The following is a 19,671-nucleotide window of genomic DNA, read 5'->3' as shown; positions in this document are numbered from 1 at the left end:
AGATATGTTCCGTGTAGTGTTTGCTACGCAACATGAACGTCTTTTATTTTTCTCTCTTTAACTAGAGTTACCAAATTGAAAAAAAAATCTGACTGACATCATCTAGTGAAAATCCAGGGAATTTAAGTCTCTTAGAGAAATTTAAATATTTTGGCAACCCTGTCTGTTGCATCATCTAAAATAATTTTTTCTTCACGTCAATTATAGTTTAACTAATAAACAACAAGTTTGCCAAAGCTCAGTTCCAGCATTATATTTCCTTTAATCATTGTTTATGTTTATTATCCTAGTGCTGATATGCCGCTATTCCCGACATATAAAGCCAGCTGTCCGGAGAACTCCCCAATAGAGGTATTCACTCCCTGTTACCTATAAACCCCATACACCCAGAATCTCACCTTCCTATATAAATAGCATTCCTCCAGAGAATCCCTCAGTCACCAGTTTAACTTTCCGCAAGAATACTTGAACCAGTCGTGGCTTAAAACCATGGTGGTGGACCATGATAAACCTGCCAAATACACTTATCCCATCCAAGCCACCAAACCTTATGACAGGGACATGTGGACTGTGTCCAGCGATCACTGTTACTCCAGGCCGTGGGCTTGGCAGCCCGAATCCGGATTTTTGAAGCCGACCAAGGCACTTTTCTCACCCAGGAACATCAATGTGAAGCCCCTGTTTTCTGCCGGGAGCTTCTCATCATTGGAAGATGAGCATCTCGATGTCGAAAATGATGCAGAGACTCTCACTCCAGTGTATGACTTTGACAAGGCCAAAGTGTTGATGGAAGAATGTGAGAAACATGTTTTGGGTTCATTTCGGAGTGGTAATGACGATGGGGATTGGGAGGAAAGGATTATTAAGTAAGTTGTTATTAGTGATCTATTTTATGTGTAAACTGTTGGGAGAGTCCAAAACAAATGGTTTTTTTGATGTGCTAAAGTTTGTTTAGCAAAAAAAATCCTTTTTTAAGTTGCCCTAATTAGTGATATTTTTATATTAAAATTATTGGTTTACTTCCAAATTGATTCTCAGGAATTTATATTTATTCATGTAAAAAACTTATGAAAATATGTTGGTTGGTTCCTAAGTTATGTTCAAAGATGTCCACTAATGGTTCTTCTTTAGATGTTATGTTTGTTACATTTTGTTGGAAGTGTCTTAAGATTTTAATATTTTACACTTTTTTATAAATATATTCTATTTTAAATTGTGCAAACATATACTATATAAAGTATTAGTAAATATTAGATTCTATACATTGTTCCAGATCCAACTGGTCGTCCACACAACACAGACTGTTCAATGGTTTCGTAAACATCCTGAACAGTTTTTACTTAGGCAAACTGACTTATATGGGCCAACAAAACGAGCCCGTTTTACGTCGCTCAATTATCGATAAGGCGGTGCACAGAGTGAGACGTCTCTTTAACACCGTATCTTACGATATTAAATTGTTACAGTGGCTACATCAGTTATTACTCGATAATCTTGACCAGCACAATTTGCCCCTCTACTTGGACACTTTACAGGTAAACTAATCATCAAACATTCATGCTTAAACTTAAATTTTTTTTTTTAAAGACCCTTAGATCAAAAATCCCAAAAATAGTTGATCGGATTTTAAATAATGGTGGGGCGACGGTTCAAAAAGGGCCCCTGACCAATGAAAACTTGTTGCCTCTATTGAAGAAGCCCTGGGACCCCATGGAGGAGGCTCTGCAGCAAGACAAACCCAAGAAGTTACCATCCAATCCGATCATTGTTTTGATGCCTTGTTCCCCGGGTGCCTCTAAGAGGAACAACAAGTGGATGGAGCTATTGTCCAGTTTGGCCCAAGTGGTTACTGTACCAACAAATTTCGGTAAGTAACTTAATTATTTCAGGGTTTATTGTGCAATTAATTTTAAATTAAGGAAAAAGTCCATTCTGAAGTGGAGTCAATATAAAATTGAAAAGTTAGTAGGCGAAGTCTTTTCTCCACATATAAAATGCTAATCCTCTAATTTAAGGAGTTATGCATTTCGGCAAGTGTTCTTGCCATCATCAGACTCTAAAATATATTTCAAACAGTTCAAAAACCTTAGGTGCCTAGAATGAGTTTATTAGCAGTCAGAGGACTCTTATAGCCAGTCAAAGTAACTCAGACATAAAGTTGACCCTCAGATTATCTTTAAGTGCCTGGAATAAATGTATGAGTAATTAGAAATCTCTTAAAGAGTAAGTAATAGACACTCAGATTATGTTTAAATACCTGTAAAAATAAATCTGTTTAAATAATGAAGAGATTTAAGGATAATTAGAGGACATTTCCAGCCTGTCAAAGTAACTTATATGCCAGAAAGAGACACTCAAATTACCTTCAAATGCCTAGAATAAGGGTATGTACTCATTTAGCGTACGTCACACTAATAGAATAAATCGTCAGATTACCTTCAAATGCCTGGAATAAATTTCTGAGAACTAAGAAGACCTTTTTAGCAAGTCAAAGTAACTCAAACTCATGGAATTGACCTTCAGATTACTTTTAAGTGCCTGAAAGAGGCTTAGGGATAATTAGAAGACACTTTCAGGCAGTCAAAGTGACTCAAATGCCTGCAATAGACCCTCAAATTACCTTCAAGTGCCTAGAATAAGTTAACGAGTACTGAAGAGACTCTTACAGGTAATCAAAGTAATTCCGATTCCTGGAATAGTTTTTTTTTTTAATTATATTTAAATGGAAAAGGAGCATTGAAATTCATCAGTATGAAAAATCACTATTATGCAGTTAGACATTTGGTTTTTGGAAACTATCTGGAAACGACAGAAAGATATGAGGAACGCCTACAACTGCCTGGAAGAAATAAGAAACTACCCTAAAAAAAATAATTTAGAAAACTGCGCCGTTTAAAATATTCCGAGCCTTCTGACATTCCGTCATTGAATACGGCAATTATTTTTAAACTATTAAATTGTTATTAAAAAATATGACCAAAAATGGGTATAAAAGGCATTTTTCTATTTTCGACCGCATTAACGTCCAGGATCGTCTTGAAATGTTACTTTTCTGACATAATGACGATCGTAACAGACTTGAGAGGTCAGTGGTTTCAAGTATCTGAGATAAGTTTATACAATATAATAAGTAGATTAAAAAACAGTTACAGTCACTCACCCACAGGACTCCTCTTATATGTTTGCTCCTCTCTCACTGCTCTTTGGTTCCTTCAGGAAGATCTCAACAAATAGAAATCACCAAATCATTCAACTGTTTCCGGACATGTATCAGAAGAATGAATTCCTTTTTCCAGGCATTTTGGTCCTGGTAAGAAACCCTTAATAGATTCTGAGGAATTGCATTTGTTTCCAGGCATTCTGTTTTCCTCTAGAAGTTCTTAATGTCGCGAGTAAGCTTATAAATAATTGAAGGATTCTTACAGGCAGTTAATGTGACTCAGATTCCTAAAATAGATCCTCAAATTACCCTTAAGTGTTTTGGATAAGCTTATGAGTATTTAGAAGACACTTTTAGCCAGTCAACGTGACTCAGATTCCTGGAATAGACTCTCTAATTACCTTGAAATGCTTGGAATAAATTTGTAAGTACTAAGGAGAATCTTACAGGCAGTCGAAGTTAATCAGATTTCTAGAATAGACCCTTAAGGACCTAGAAGAAGTTCATGAATTCTTAAGAGGCTCTTGCTGCTACTCGAAGTAACTCAAACTCCTCGAATAGGCCCTTAGATTACCTTAAAGTGCCTAGAATAACCTTGTGAGTACTTATGATACTTTTACAGGCACTCACATACCTGAAACATATTTTCAAACTACCTTCAAGTGCCTGGAATAAATTTATGAGTACTTACTTACTGCTCTATGTTTCCCTCAGAAAGATCCTAACAAGTAGGAGTGCCTGGAAGAGTAAATATATTCAAATCATAGTCAACTGCTTCTGTATTCTGTATCGGCGGATCGTGTTTTTGGACGAATTGAAAAAAGAGTAAAAAAAAAGGAAGTTATAGTTCATCCTGATGAATATAGGAAATTTTTTTCCGAGTTTTCAACTGTGCTTGATATCGAAAAAGATTGTCAAATTTTTAACTGGAAAAAAGCTATAGAATCGGTTATAAAGCCACTTGGGCAGTGGCATTAATTTAAGTTTGCTCCATGTAAAAGAATTTCAATTTTAAAGAAATGGAACTCAAGCAGTGTTCATAAAGGGGGAAGTAAATTACAAAAGCGATTTCGGGATATACAAGTCCCCCGTTTTGAAAAAAGGAAAAACCTTGGCTACCTTAAATTTGGAGCCTCTTCCTAAGGAATGTGCAGTAAAACCAGCCAAGCTTAAGGATGTGGATGCTTTATTGAAAAAACATTTTGGTTTAGAGTGGAGAAACACTGATGAGGTCGATTTAACATTTTATAAAAAAGTAATTGACAACGCCATTCAATCACTTCATGATACAGAAGTTGAAGAAGAAGGAATGGAACCCGTGGAAGAAGACGATGGACTAAGAATTTAATTATTAAGTTTCATTTAAAAAAAATATATATATTTTTTTTAAACTCCCTAAATCCTACATATACTGAAACAAAACTTTTTAGTTCCATGGTGCGGTAACAAAACTTGTTATATCCCTATTATTTTTGTTCATAACTACTTCTTTTAAACAAAAATTTACTACTTAGTAACAAATATTTAAATAAACAGTTGCCATAAATGTGTATTTTCATTTTAAACCACGAAAATTTGTTCTTATAAGAAATCCGAAGTTTTTCTCTTCTCCTGTAAAATTGGTTAGCACGGATCTAAAGAGTTTTGAAATTGGGCGCCTCATATTACAGTCCATTATCAAACCACAATCTCTTTCTTTTTTTCAATTCACAAGCTGTATACTGTTAATGCTTTAGATATATGATATAACATATCTATTTAGATATAAATATTCTACAAATACAGACACAAGCAACATGAATAAAGAAAAAGAATTTCAAAATTACTATATAAATCACGAAAACTGAAAAAGTAAATTCACAGATCTAGTAATAGGGAAATAACTTTTTTTTTTTATTATTTGTATCTCCTTAAGAAGTTCACAAAATGCTTTGATTACTGCGGATTTTTCGCTCTATTAAAGGCAACTTATTTAAGTAGTTTTAATCCTTTTTCGTTAGTGAAACACGTGTCGAAAATAAAATCAAGTATTTTGGTTAGGAGTAAAACTGTTTAGTGATTACCCTTGTACCCTAAAAAACGAAAAGAGTTAACGAATTTTTCCTTGAACATGGATCACCACTGTAACAATTGTTACCTTAATAAACAACTGAACGTCTGCTCTGTAGGTACCGCAAGTACCCGTATGACCATGACCAACTGTATCGACCAAATGTTCTCAGTGACCCGAGGGCGAATTCAGGAAGTGCGCGAGAACAACCCCGGCAGGAACATCATCTTGGTATACATTCAATAATTCAATTAGGACTCTCAACGTTTAAAGCTTTTTTCCAATTTGGTTCATTTAGGCTGGAGTCGGTGCAGGCGCTACCCTGGCCCTGCAAGTGGCCCAAGTGGAAAACGTCTTTTGCATCGTCAGTTTGGGTTTTTCGATGTTAACGGCAGAGGGTAGACGTGGCGAACCCGACGATAATTTACTCGAATTGCAGTCTCCGGTTTTGTTTGTTATCGGACAGTGTTCCAGTACGGCTTTGTAAGTACCATGTTTTCACACAATTTTATATTTACAACTGTTGTATTACCCAACAAATATTTTTGTAGCCAAGAAGATATGGAAGACCTGAGGGGGAGAATGCGAATCGAAACTGGTCTTATCGTAGTCGGGTCTGCCGATAATAATCTGATCGTTAGCAAGAAGAAGAAGAGAGAAGAAGGGATCACTCAAAAGATTGTGGATAAAAGTATTATCGTAAGTATGAACTTAATAAATGTTTAATTTAATTTTCTTTTTTAATTATTATGAACAACTCTGCTTTATATTCAAACAGTTTTTGGGGTACAAAAGTCGTTTTTATATGTTATTTTTTGGTAGAAAGGGCATTTTCTCTTTTATTCTAAAACTGTTTTCAAATTATTTTGTGTGAAATAATGACTAAAAAATTGAATGCTTGATAAGACGATTTTCAAAAAAATATGCCTCAATTAAAACTTCCATAACTACTGAAGTTTTTAACGTAAAATTATGCTTTTTAACCTCAAGAATCCATTTATACTAAAGTACAAGAATTATTGTAATATCTTAACTAGTTTCCAAGTTATGCCCAAAAACGCCTACTAATATAGAAAAATCTTAAAAATGCAATATACAAACGTTTCAAAACCTAAAATTTGGTGGGTTTTGGACCTTACAGGACAAAATTGCCTCTTAACTTAAAATAATTTTTGGGAATAAAAATCGTTCTTGAATTTATTGGATTAAAAAAATGTTCTTTTTCATTTCGTAACCCTTTTAGAATATTTTTTACGATTTTGTCAAAAATAGTTAAGATTTACTAAGAAAAATAACAAAAAAAGTGGCCCAATCAAAAGTGCTTTATCTAGTAAAATATTTAACCTAAAATATTCTTAAGGTTTTTTATAATTCAAATATTTTAAATGGCCCCTAGGTATACCTAAAAATATTCACTAATCTTAAATCTGGTGACTCTTGGATCTTGATTGTTAAAATTGCTTGTAACTTATGAAGTTTTCGAGGTACAAGGAAAATTCTTAGACGAAATATTTGGGAAAAAAATTGCGGTTTTTTGCTCAAATTCCGTTTAAAAATATTCCCATTATTTTGTGAAATAATCGCGAGACAATGCTTAGTTTTTAATTTAAAATTTAATTTAAAATGATAATTTTAGCCTCAGGAATATCTTAATTGGGTGCCGAAAATGTTCACTGATATAGAAAAAATTTTAAAATTGCAATATGCGATTTAAAGGGTTAAATTCGGTGGGTTTGAAACTTACAGGATAAAATTGCCTCTAATTCAAACAATTTTTGGTAAAAAATGTTAAGAATATATCAATTCTTCTAAAAATATTCTCAAAAATAGATTTACTCAAAAAATGTGTCTCTCAACCAAATCTGCTCCATGTATTTAAATTCTTAACCTACATCGACGTTTTTACTTTCAAATTCAATTTTACTTATGCCTAAAAATTTGCATTAACCTTAAATTTGATGGCCCTTGAACCTTTTTGATAAAATTGCCTGTAACTCAAAAAATATTTAAAGTACAGGGTCTTTTCCCATATATTGACCCCCTCCCTACAAGGGTAATGCGAAAAGTTAAAAAAAAAATTTAATACAAAACTTTTGGGGTTTTACTTTAAATTTTTGAATCCGATGTCAACATTTTTTTTTTCGTTTATAAACGTCAAGTTTTGATAGATGATCAGTTTTTTCTTATGGAACACCCTGTATATGACTTCATAGTTAAAAAGAGCCGAATTTTATGATTTCAAATATATATAGTTTAACTATGTTTTATTAAACCGTTTCGGAAATATCGGGCTCCAAACTTTAAAAAAATAATATATTGAAGATCTTGGTAAGCGCTGCATTGATATTGTTTGGCTTTTTTTTTAGATAAATGAATTGAGTAGAAACAATAAAAACAGAAGATTTATTATTACTAAGGTGATATTTAGCATCTTTTTGTTGACAAGGATACATTATTTTAACAATTGTTAAACTTTAATGTAGACATAATTATAACTATAACTGCTCTATATGACCACCACCATTATCAATACAGTTTATATAATCCTGCTCAATTTTGTGTATTGTATTCCTTATAAATTGTCTATGATTTTGATTGATATCATCTATCGCGGTAATCATTTTTCTGCGGAGATCCTCGACATTTTCAGTTCTCTGTTCGTAAACTTTATTTTGCAAGTAACCCCACAGAAATTAATCAAGAGGTGTCAGGTCTGGATTGTTTGGTGGCCAACGAATTGGCCCAGTTCATCCAATCCACAGGTTATATCTTTCATTTAAAAATCTCAAAACAGGTAACACATTATGCGGTGGGGCACCATCTTGATGCCAAACTATTTGCTCGTATTGCCTTATGGATAGATCTTCAAGTTTAGCTTCAATTTGATAAGTAAGCATCTCTAGGTATCTCTCTCCCGTCAAGTTGCCGTTATAAAAAATAGGTCCTATGACCTGGTCATTTAAAATTCCACACCATACATGTAGAGATTGCCGCCCTTGAAATTTAATTTCCCTTGTTATTCGGGGGTTTGTTCTTGACCAAAAGCGAACATTTTTTCGATTGTAAATGCCCGCGGCTGTAAAGGTGCACTCGTCGGTCCACACATTTTTTTTTTAAAAGTTATTATCTTCTTCTTTTAGCACTAGCATCTCTTGACAAAATTCCACCCGTTTATTTCTTTGCTCTACACTTAAAGTTTGAACAGGTAAAATTCGATAAGCAAAATATTTATACTTTTTTAAAGTTGAATAAATTTTTAGTAAATTCTGTAAAGTAATTAAAGTAAATTCTGGCTTCTTCTATGGAATGATTTCGGTGTTCTAAAAAGAAATTCAACATATTTGATGGGCAATTTGAGGGAGACAAAGGCCCGAACATGAGAGCGTAGATCTAAATGTATTCAAAAATTAGCAAAAACTTACCTACCTTCGAAATATAGCAAAATATGTAATTCTTCTTCTGGATCGACAAGAATTGTCCGACGTTTTCTGCATAGAGTTGTCCTGATGCAAAATGCTCGTTCTATATTTTTAAACGTATTTTTTGCCGGAATGGCACGTAAAGGAAAGGTTCGACGATATTCCTCTCTGGCGACATTTGCGTTATTATTATTTTTATAAAATATACGGACGATGTCACATTTTTCTTCATCACTGTACGGCATTTTTTAACATTTATGGGTCAACAAACAAAAAATTACAATGTCATCTGAATGATTTTTTTTTTAATAAATGTCAAACAATAACAATACAGCGCCTAGCAAGATCTTCAATATATTATTTTTTTAAAGTTTGGAGCCCGGTATTTCCGAAACGGTTTAATAAAACATAGTTAAACTATTGTATATATTTGAAATCAGAAAATTCGGCTCTTTTTAACTATGAAGTCATATACGGGGTGTTCCATAAGAAAAAACTGATCATCTGTCAAAATTTGACGTTTCTAACCGAAAAAAAAAAGTTGACATCGGATTCAAACATTTTAAGTAAAACTCCAAAAGTTTTATATTAAAATTTTTTTTTAACTTTTCATATTACCCCTGTAGGGGGGGGGTCAATATATGGGGAAAGACCCTGTACAAGAAACGTTTTGATCTGAATTTATTGGGAAAGAGTTACATTGTCTTTACCCAAAATCCCATTAAACATATTTCCATTAGGATATTCGCAAAAGTCTTTTTTTCTTTACAGGACGAAGTCGGTGAATTCTTAAGTAATTTATTGCTCTCCCCCTACCCCCCGCAAATAAGACAGTCGCCCGCCACCGTTCCCCCCGACCATCCTCCACTGAAAAAAACCAAATTAGAAAGGAAACGTTACAATTCCAACACGAGTTCGATTGATAGCGAACCCCCGTCCCCCACTCCGACCCCACGACTACCCAGACCGGGCATTCATCGAAAACGTGAGTTCTTTCATCAATATTGCTTCAAATAATAATCATGTTGATCGTTGTTGTTTTTGGTAGTGGGTCGGCCCGCAGGAAAATCAACAAAATGCAAACTGGAAGCGAAATGGGCGGCGCAGGTGGCCCAAGGTACCTCCTCCTCCAACTCCAACACCGCCCCATTCCCGTCCCGCTCCGCCGCCTCAACCCCTCCGCCGTCACTCGACCAATCCAACAATTACACCCCCTCGTCCTCCGAAACCGCCTCGGCCACCGGCAGTCCCATAGCCTCGCCCACCGATATGATGGCCACGCACACCGCCTCACCTAGTAGCAAAGGCGGCGGGGGCGGCAGCAATATGCCGCCCTCCAGCAAATCAAGGGATCAAGGTCAGGTTAGCAGCGGGGTGGTCGATGATCGGTTGTTGTTTGCATGTTGGGCGTCGGGGTTTCGGCGGTGTTGCCGGTTCTCGGGGAGGCGGCGGTTTTTTAACGGTTTTAGGATTTTTTCTGGAAATTTACATTCTCCTGATAAAAGTTTTCTTAGTCCAAGAATGTTTATATCAAGGGAGTCGTGAAAATTCTCTACTTCTAATCTTTTATATTACAAGAAACTTACTATGATTTCTCGCTCAATTATATCTAATTCGCGTTAAAACCGTCATAAGACCGCCCCCCGGTTGCTATATTATGTCGTCTTAACGTAGTGCTCGCTTATTAACCAACATTTTTTTTAACGGTAACATCCATATAGCTCGAATGCAAGCGTATCATTTAGGTCGAAACGTGATGCCCGGTGGCCAACTGTCCACCCTGCTACAGGGGGGCATCAAGACGATCCCGCCGGTGCACAATTCCAAGACTTCTTCGCCCCAGATTAAGGGTAAGTGACCACTTTTCTTTCTCACTGTTATACTTGTGCACCGTGTGTTACGTTATTGTTACTTTGGCAACCGTGTAAAAATTCGCGACTGATTGCGTTCCAGTTTACCCTACAAACTCTCCAACACACGCATCCTGTTCTGTTGTGTTGTGTATGTTCCCAGCAACATCTAATAAAGTACCTTTTTCGCGTAAAAATGATTAAGGAATGAAAATTATCATGTAATACAAAATGCGCTTGGAAAATTTAAAAAAATATATATATATTTTTCCAAAAATAAATACAACATAAGTTTATAAGAACAATGACGTTTATTTCAAGTTGTTAGGGTAAGGGTTAGGGTAAGGACGCGACGGTGTATTATAGAGCGTTCGCTATCCAGCCACCCACCCACTATAATATAGTGCCCTGGCATTATTTTGACAGGGTGGTTTTGTTTGTTGACATTTTGACTTTTAACTTTTATTATTGACGTATTTTGCTTGTTGAATAATTACAATGGAGCAGGGATTTGTTCGTGGTCAGTCACACAACTTACCCATTATATAAACGTAAATATTTTAAAACTATAAATTCTATGTAAAAATAATTAAAAATAAACTTTTACTTTGACACTCTGTTTATCAAAAACTAAGCATTTTTCTTACAAGAAAAATGAGTGGACCTGTAATCACGCACCTGAAACGAGCTGCTTGCCATCAAATCTGTAAAAATGTCATCTGGCAATTATTTTTCCTACGAAATTTAAATCAAAACACTGAACATCCCACTTTGATGTAATATCCAAAAAGTATAGATTTAACCAAAAATTTTACTTAATTACTTACTATTAATTTTACTTACTTACTAAACCAAGAATCTCTTAAAATAAACTCAAAAACAGGTAAGCGAGTCACCATAATGCGAGAAAAATTCGGCTCACTTCGTTAACATTGGAAATATAGGCTAATACCGGTTCAACCATTTTCCTTGTCTAAGGCGTTTTTCGACATAGAACATATGCACATATGAACTTATTAAAATACAATATGATATTTATAGCAGGTATGTGGAGCAGACATTTTGAAAAACACAAACAACAGCAAAAACATGCATAATAATATTAACAAAGCAGCGTGCGCGGTCGACATGCTAGCGTCGGTCGTCGCGTCCACTTGGGCGCCTGTGACGTATCATCCCGGCCGCGCTGGTACAAGGAAAAAATTAAACATGGCCTATTTATTCGAACTTTGAAAATTAATTGTGAAGTATCTATAAATGCTAGAGAACTGAAATAAATTGCTAAAATTAAGTTGGAGCCTGCTGTTTTTTTACTAAAAAATAATCTAATTGTCGTTTCCAAGCTCATTGTTTAAAAAATCATAGCAACCTGTATATTAATTGTGATAATAATATTGTCGTAACCACTGTGTAGTTTCTCTAAATTACTACACCGATCTATAAATGTTCTTCTGGCGTACGAAACCGCTAGAGCTTCTTTTGCCAGGCCGGTATACTTAAAAAGAATTGCTTAATATGCCTATACTCTATTTCAGAAGTGTGTAGAGCAATAAAACCTCATTAGGTATGCAAAAGTGGTACCTGGTGATCCACCAATATTTTATGCCACTACCTTAGTTGGGTATTAGTTTCAATGTAAAATTCTTTCTTTTCGTTGATTGCAGGTAGTGCCACCCGGTTTTGGGTCAATTTATGAGTTTTGCCCATTGTTACCCACGGATAAACATTGAAAACGGTTCGCCAAAGGCGTCCAACTGGGACTTGTTTTTTACCTTATAATTAATGTACTTAAATGCTATTTTATTTTAGAAAGTTACTTTCGTTTAAATGGAATAATATATTTTTTTCACAAATTTATTGAACATAATATGTAGAGTAAAACAGTTGAAAATGTCACTTTTGGATCTGGCACTTTTTGAACAGTGTATAACAATTTTAAATTATAATAGATTGTAGTATTCTTCGTCATCTGACGAACTGTCATCACCTCTTGACATTATAATTAAAGGATCGACTGTCTGATCGATGAGGTTGTCAAGATCGCACATTTTGTCCTCTTGCTTAATTACATGCTGGACTGCTTTTCGCCAATTCTCTGGTGTCGCTTCCGTAATGGCTTGATCAAACAGTAGCTTAACATCTTTCATTTTAAAAGTCGTGTTTTGTCTTGCTACAAATCCTTTTACCTGCGCCCATATCAGTTCTATAGGATTTAGTTCGCAATGATATGGCGGTAAGCGCAGTACAGTTATATTATATTTTTCGGCTATATCTTCCACGGCGTATTTCATGAAACGAGTTTTGTGTAAGTTTGCTATTGCCAGCAGTTCTTTTTTTATCAAATTTGCTTCAAACGCAATACCTTTTGCAGTCAGCCAATCGATAATTTCTTGCTTTCTCCAACTTGAAGTTGGCGTCTTCTCTATTCGCCGTGAATGATAGCTTGCGTTATCCATAACCACCACCGAATTAGCCGGAAGAAATTTTATCATTTCACCAAAATAGTCCTCGAAAACGTCTGAGTTCATGTCTTCATGGTAATTTCCTGTGCGAGTCGACTCAAAGGTTAGCAGACCTTCTTTTAAAAATCCCTCTTCGCTTCCAATATGTGTGATTATAAGTCTTTTTCCTTTTCCCGAAGGTACTTTAATACCCGTAGACAGGCCTTCTATAAAAGCTTGGCGAGCACTGGTTATATTTTTGTCTTTGCCACATTTTTTGGACTATATAACCTTCGTTAATCCACGTCTCATCAAGATAAAAAACTTTCTTTCAAAATAAAGGCATTTAATCCGTGAAAATTAAATTCATAAATATTATAAGTACCTGCGCCTATGAACTACCACGAAATGTAGCCAAACAGAACGGAATTCCCCAGTTTATTGCTCTATACACTTCTGAAATAGAGTATAATTAGTGTAATAATGGATGGAGCTAAGAGTAATATATTATCAGCTATATAGAAAACTGTAAAAAAAACTGACCGAAATTTCTGTTCTAGTCCTCGAGAACGTAACGCTTACGTCGCAGGCCACGGCCAAGTTAATAACGACGACCCCTGCCGGTCGCTCAATTGATTTCTCTAAATTGAATTTAGGGCAAACGACGACGACGAGTACGGGAGGGAGCAACGTGGTGCTGCAACTGCCCGAGGGTAAACTGAAGAGTTTGACGCCCTCCAGGTCGATCACGATGAAAACGAGCGCCGGGACGCCGATCGTTTTGTCCCTGCCCGGGAAAGTGAATCCCGCTAAGAGTAAGTTTATTAGTACGCCCCACCCTGGAACCCCCTTCGGTGAGTTTACACTCTTTTGCAATTCGATTTATTATCGGTTTTATTTGGACTTTTCTAAAAACCTTTGATCGTGTTAAGATCGTTCTCCTCATAAGTCATTGAAAAACTACTCGTTTACTATGTTTACACGTGGCATTAATGCGAATGCTTGACACATGTTTACACTGTAGCGGGGGGTACTTACGTACTCGCCGTATGTCCACCCTCTAACCTTTGACGTTGCAGAGTATCCGTCAACCCCCTCCCTATTTCTTTACTTCAGGCGCCATTCTAAGTAATTAAAGGAGCTTAGAGTCCCCTCTAGCCTCGCGGGTAAGCCTTTAGACAGTGGAGAAACCAAGTAGAGATTGAAAGTAGACTGTCCGGTTATAATGAGATCTTATTGCTTTTAATCTTTATTATTACCAATACTAATAAGTAACAGGTTTGGTTGCTTAAAACTAAATGAACAAAAGTGTCCTTAAAATCTAACAATTCCCATTACCAATTTCTATGATTAAGCACAGGCAGTTATTTGGGAAAATGTGCCGGAAAATTCGGCATTTTATTAATGACGCAAAAGAGTAAGATTTAAGGGACGGGGTTATGATGTTTTGTACGAGCGGTTACGGATGACATTCGTTAAGCAAAGCCGGAAACTCAACACCAATCAACCGAAGCAATCTCAATCAATCGGTCAACATTTACCTCTGCTCTGTTGCTATACGAATAGTAATTATGACATCACGGACTCGGTTATTACTTGTCTCTCACCATTTTGAGAAGCCAAGTAATAATTAATAAACGCGGCTACTGCTTGCCCTACAAAACACGAAGAAAGATAGTGTCCAAACCACAGTTTTAAAATTAAATCAAACGGAACGGGACGGAACGATATCAATAGCAACGGATTCGATAAAGATCTTAATACGCGAGCTTGGAAGCGGCCGGTAAACTGTCAACAGGTGGCTCTTATCTAACCCAATTCACACTGTCAACGTCAAGACAAAATTAAACGTAAATATTGAAAATTTAATGGTATTGAAATATGGAAAAATTACTGGTACTTCGCTCGAAAGATATGGTACGACCTTACTGCGACGAATGTGAATCCTTGGTGGACCTGGAACCTTTTTATACCCATCGCAGGAATTTAGATGCCGACGACTCACGAACATCCTCGGAACCAATCGTTGAATAAAAATGCAATTAGGAAAACCTAATGAAAATAGAGTTTTTCCTCATGAAAACGGTACAGATTTATAGGCCATGACCTTATATGGTAAACAAACTTAGTTTCAGCTCTCAAAACCGGGTATTTCTAGGTGAAAACAGCGGGACAAAAGCTAGTCACATGTGTACAAGGAAACCGGCTTTTCAGGAAAACCGCGGGAAACTAAATCATGATTTATATTATATTTTGCCACACCGAGCATGCCTCTTCATTTAACAGGGCTTCCCAAAGTAGTTAAACCTTGAAACTTGCAAAATAGAACATGTAAACAATGCAACAGCATGAAAGGAAATTTTTATGAAAATAACCGGAAAACTGGAAGCATAGTGATGAAAACCCTCTCAGTTTTAGGCGTTTGTGGTTCTTTATTATCCTAAGAATAACCAGGGCTGAAAACAATAAGGCCAGAGGCTACAACATAGTCAACGGAGAACTAGGCATAACCTATAAGAAATCAAACCTTTCCAGGATATTATCAGGCTAGAAACCTCTTTAAGTTGGTTTCTTTATGTATGTTTACAATTATAAACCACTCATGACTCACAGGTCAAGCTTAAAATGTATTTTTTTGTTATGTAAATTATATATTTGGAGGTTAAAATGTTAACGGAGCAAAATTATCTAAGTTGTCTTACAAAAGACTGCCTGGGCTACCCTTATTACTATAAAATAAAGATAAAATCCTGTAACTTCGTTACAATACAACGGTTTTAAGAAGCGGTTTTAACGTTAACTAGCTCGTTTTTTTATTGCCAACTATATGTAATAATAGAATACAATTAAAATTGGCGTAAACACGATAAGGCACACCAGGACAAAATCTAAGTGAAAATGTTTTTCCTGTCTCGATTTTCAAATTTTCGATAATTTGCAGGACTGAGAATTAATGCGAATTTGGATCTTCTCCAGTAAACATGGAGATCATCCGTCAGTGTGTTTAAAACGTTTTAAAATAATGCGAAGTAAGAAGACTAAAACGGTTTACGCATCTCTCTGTTACATGCGTTTTATTTTAATTCACATTTCGTTAATGCGCATTAACGGTTGCGTGTAAACTTGGTAATTAACTCCAAAACGGTTCTATTTACAAAGAAACTTCTAAGAACCATTTCGGTTAAGAAACTCATTGGTTTGGTTTTCATATGACATTAAAATCAATCAAATCGTTACAGAAGTTTTCAAAATATTGAGATTTTTGTAAAACCTCTGACAATATCAATTTTTTTTTTATTTCTTTGAAAAAAATACCCAATACGTCTGAAACAGTTACAATAGTTACAAGATTACTTCTAAAGATTTTTTTGGTTAAGAAAGTCATCAGCTTTCACATGAAAGTATGTTTAAAACTGTACGAATTTTAACCAACACGAAAATCAGTGTACAACAATCAATGCCGGTTTGTCTGACCATGAGGCAATAGTGGGATTAGTAAAGCTTAATAGTGCAGCTAATGAGAATAAGTTTGGATGCGATAGAGCTAATTTCCGCAAATTCTCTTTGCTTTGCAATATGTCAAGTTGGAATAATGTATTGACTACTGTTAACCCACTGCATAGCTTTCATCAAATAGTAGTAAACAATTTATATAATTATATAAAAGCAGTATTAATATATTTTAATATATTAATACTGCTTTTTCTGTTGTCAATATTAAAAAACGAAATAGAAAACCTTGGTATACTAAGGGTTTACGAGTATCTGGGAAAAATATGCGCTACCTTTTTTACATTAGGAAATACGCTATGAACAATGCAACATTTTTAAATTATTATAATAGTTGCCGCAAGATTTACAGAAACTCAATCAAGATGGCTAAGTGGACCTACTTTTAAAGGAGGATAAATAATTCTTCCAACAGAGCAAAAGAGTCTTGGAAGATTTTAAATGAGCCAAGGGGCAAAAATAATGTCTTGGTTATTCCAAGTACCTTAGATTCCAATATCCTCAATTCCTTCTGCTGTGATATTGCTAGTAACCTTGCAGGCAATCTCTCACAAAAAAATAGATCCCAGGAGCTATCTCAGCAATGTGGTAGTAGCTGAATCTTTCTTTTTTGCCCCCACAAGTGTAGAAGAGCTTTAAACAGTTAATGGTTAATATTAAGAATAACAGTTCATCAGGTTGGGATGGGCTTTATCTTAAAATATTTTCTGTTTTACCTCTTGTTGCTTTGCAAGTCTTGGCCGAGTCAATTAACTTTTCATTTATGTCTGGAGTTTTCCCAGAGTGCTTAAAAAGAGCAATTATTGTTCCTCTTTACAAGGGTGGCGATCGCAACTGTCCTTCTAACTTTAGACCTATAGCGTTATTGCCTACTTTAGCCAAGATAGTGGAACGGCTCGTTAAGGTGAGGATGGTTTCATTTTTAAATAGGTTTGGCCTATTGAGTCTTCAGCAGTTTGGCTTTCGTGAGTCTCTGAGCACAAATGATGAGCTTTCTAGAGCACTTGTACAACCGACTGAATGTTGGTGAAGTTGCAGCAGCGGTATTCTGTGACTTGTCCAAGGCATTTGACTGCGTGAGTCACAGAGGGCTGCTGATGAATTTATGGTTTCAGAGGAACTGCCCTTGAGTGGTTTCGTTCCTACTTATCAAATCGTGTCCAGGCTGTCAAATTTAATGGTGATATCTCTAAGGAACTTAATATAAATGTGGGTGTTCCGCAAGGATCAGTACTTGGTCCTTTACTTTTTCTCATTTATGTGAACGATCTGCGACAACTGCAGGTAACTGGCAAATTTACATTGTTTGCCGATGATACCACCATCCTCTGGCACGACTTTGATGTTTCTCTAATGGAGGCCAATATACGTGCAGATTTGTTAAAAATAAAAGACTGGTGTGATGCAAATTTTTTGACATTTAATGTTTCCAAAACAAATATCCTTAATTTTAAATGTAATACAAATGATATATGTTTGAATAATGAAGCCATCACCATGCCACCGTTCAGTAAGTTTTTGGGTCTTTCCATAGACAAGTTCCTTAAATTTGAAGACCATATTGTGAACGTATGTAGAAAAGTCTCATCAGGCTGCTACGCCCTAAGGGTTATTGCCACCAGTCTTAATTTCTCCATCGCCAGATCTGCATACATCGCGATTATCGAATCGCACCTTCAATATGGAATTTGCTTTTGGGGTTCATGTTCAAATTCACTTTGTACTCCAGAAAAGGGCCATTAGATATCTATGTGGGGCCAAGCCTCGTGACTCATGTCGCCCGCTTTTTGTAGGTCATAATATTTTAACCCTGTGTTGTATTTTTATTTTGGAAACAGTTTGCTTAGTTTTTAGAAAATATAAACAGGAACTCCACTTAGGAAGCCACTATAATACGCGACAAAATTATTTGTTGAGGCTACCCATTCCTCATTTTGAACTTGTCCGTAGCTCTATCATATATGGAGGTAGAAAGCTGTTTAATAAACTTCCACTAGAAATAAGACAACTTAAGACTGAAAAAAGCCTACGTACAAGGACGAAAATATTTCTTGCTAGTAAAGCGTATACTATAGTTTAGCATTTAAGTATTTTTCAAAGTTTTATATAATTTTATTTTATTTTAAATTAGTTTCTCGTTTTTTATTCCTTTGATGTACAGTATATTGGCTTTGTCTACAACTTCTATGTTTATATTGACAATAAAGCATTTTTGAGTTTGAGTTTGAGAAAGTACAATCAATAAAATCTCCTTTTTCTCTTGAACTTTCTGGCATATGACCTCGTACTATTAGCAAATAATGATCATTCTACAGGGAAATTTTTGACCACAAGACGTCTACCGGCCAGGTCGACACCTATAAAACGTCAAAACTTTATTTCCTTCCCGAAGCCTATAGGGGCGACCGCGCCGCCCTTGCCGCCCCCCACCAACCTGACCACCCAGGACATCATGGACTTGCCGATCATATTTGCGGACGATAACGAGGTGTTGGATCCGAACGTGCCGAATGACTTGTCAACGAATTCCGGATCTACGGGCGGCAGTGGGGATCTGGGGACGGCACCTCCCCGTGGCGTAAGACATTTTCAGATCGGCGAAATTTTATCATGAAGTAATTGATCGGGAATTTCAATTCATTTCCAGCCCGTGACGAAATTCATCCCCCCGACGTCCACCAGTAAATTCGTCTTAGTGAATAAGCCGGTGTCCGGCTCGGGCCTTAGCAATTTCATCATCACCCCCTCATCCGGCGTGAAACGACCGAATCCGGTCGCGGGGGGGGTTAAACAACCGACGAAGTTCACCAAAATCATTTTGTCGAAGAAGGCGGTGGAACCGCTGATTAATCGAATGGGCGGCGGCGGCGGTTTCGTCGCCCCCACCGCCCCTCCGTTAGATTTGGAGAGTGAACTGGTGGCCACGGCGGTACCGAACCCTAATTTTACAGGGGATAAGTCTGATGATGTTGTGACGACAAAGGGCGGCAATTTTGATCCGGATCAAATGTTTATGGACGACGATGATCCCGATTATGAGCCCCCGAAGAATTTGAAATTGTGATTGTTTCGTTTATAATTTGAGTTTTTTTAGTTATGAGGTTTTTAAATAGTGTTTAATAAACTTACTAAATCTCTCACTTGAGTATTTTTATTGCAAATATCCGTCCTAGAGAAATATTAATATTTTATTCCAGGCACTTGGGATGATCAACAACAAAAGGTAGGTTGAACTGGATAT

General features: G+C 36.1%; 1 protein-coding gene across 11 annotated transcripts; it reads left to right on the top strand.

Annotated features, from left to right (window-relative positions):
* Positions 1 to 149: 149 nt before the first annotated feature.
* LOC126741213 (KAT8 regulatory NSL complex subunit 3) lies at positions 150 to 19,570 on the top strand. Of its 11 annotated transcripts, none has more exons than XM_050447565.1 (13): positions 152 to 351; positions 415 to 866; positions 1,274 to 1,535; positions 1,588 to 1,867; positions 5,329 to 5,441; positions 5,509 to 5,693; positions 5,762 to 5,909; positions 9,401 to 9,614; positions 9,678 to 9,986; positions 10,351 to 10,479; positions 13,481 to 13,774; positions 18,746 to 19,008; positions 19,078 to 19,570. In XM_050447565.1, exons 1-13 carry the CDS (start codon positions 298 to 300, stop codon positions 19,492 to 19,494), a joined length of 3,120 nt encoding a protein of 1,039 aa, XP_050303522.1. In that variant the 5' UTR covers positions 152 to 297; the 3' UTR covers positions 19,495 to 19,570. The 11 variants fall into 11 exon arrangements, with proteins under 11 accessions (XP_050303530.1, XP_050303522.1, XP_050303533.1 ...); XM_050447571.1 differs by having other exon boundaries at positions 154 to 351; positions 9,678 to 9,746; positions 10,375 to 10,479; XM_050447568.1 differs by having other exon boundaries at positions 155 to 351; positions 13,577 to 13,774.
* The last annotated feature ends 101 nt before the right edge of the window (positions 19,571 to 19,671 follow it).

Source organism: Anthonomus grandis, chromosome 10, assembly GCF_022605725.1.
Source record: "Anthonomus grandis grandis chromosome 10, icAntGran1.3, whole genome shotgun sequence".
NCBI lineage: Eukaryota > Metazoa > Arthropoda > Insecta > Coleoptera > Curculionidae > Anthonomus > Anthonomus grandis.
The sequence above is the reverse complement of the archived record's forward strand: the minus strand, read 5'-3'. Positions and strand labels throughout refer to the sequence as shown.

Coding starts and splice junctions, on each gene's coding strand:
- LOC126741213 (XM_050447565.1), top strand. CDS start 298: ATGCCGCTATTCCCGACATATAAAGCCAGCTGTCCGGAGAACTCCCCA. Junction 1,536..1,587: donor TCTACTTGGACACTTTACAG/GTAAACTAATCA, acceptor TTTTTTTTAAAG/ACCCTTAGATCAAAAATCCC. Junction 5,442..5,508: donor CCGGCAGGAACATCATCTTG/GTATACATTCAA, acceptor TGGTTCATTTAG/GCTGGAGTCGGTGCAGGCGC.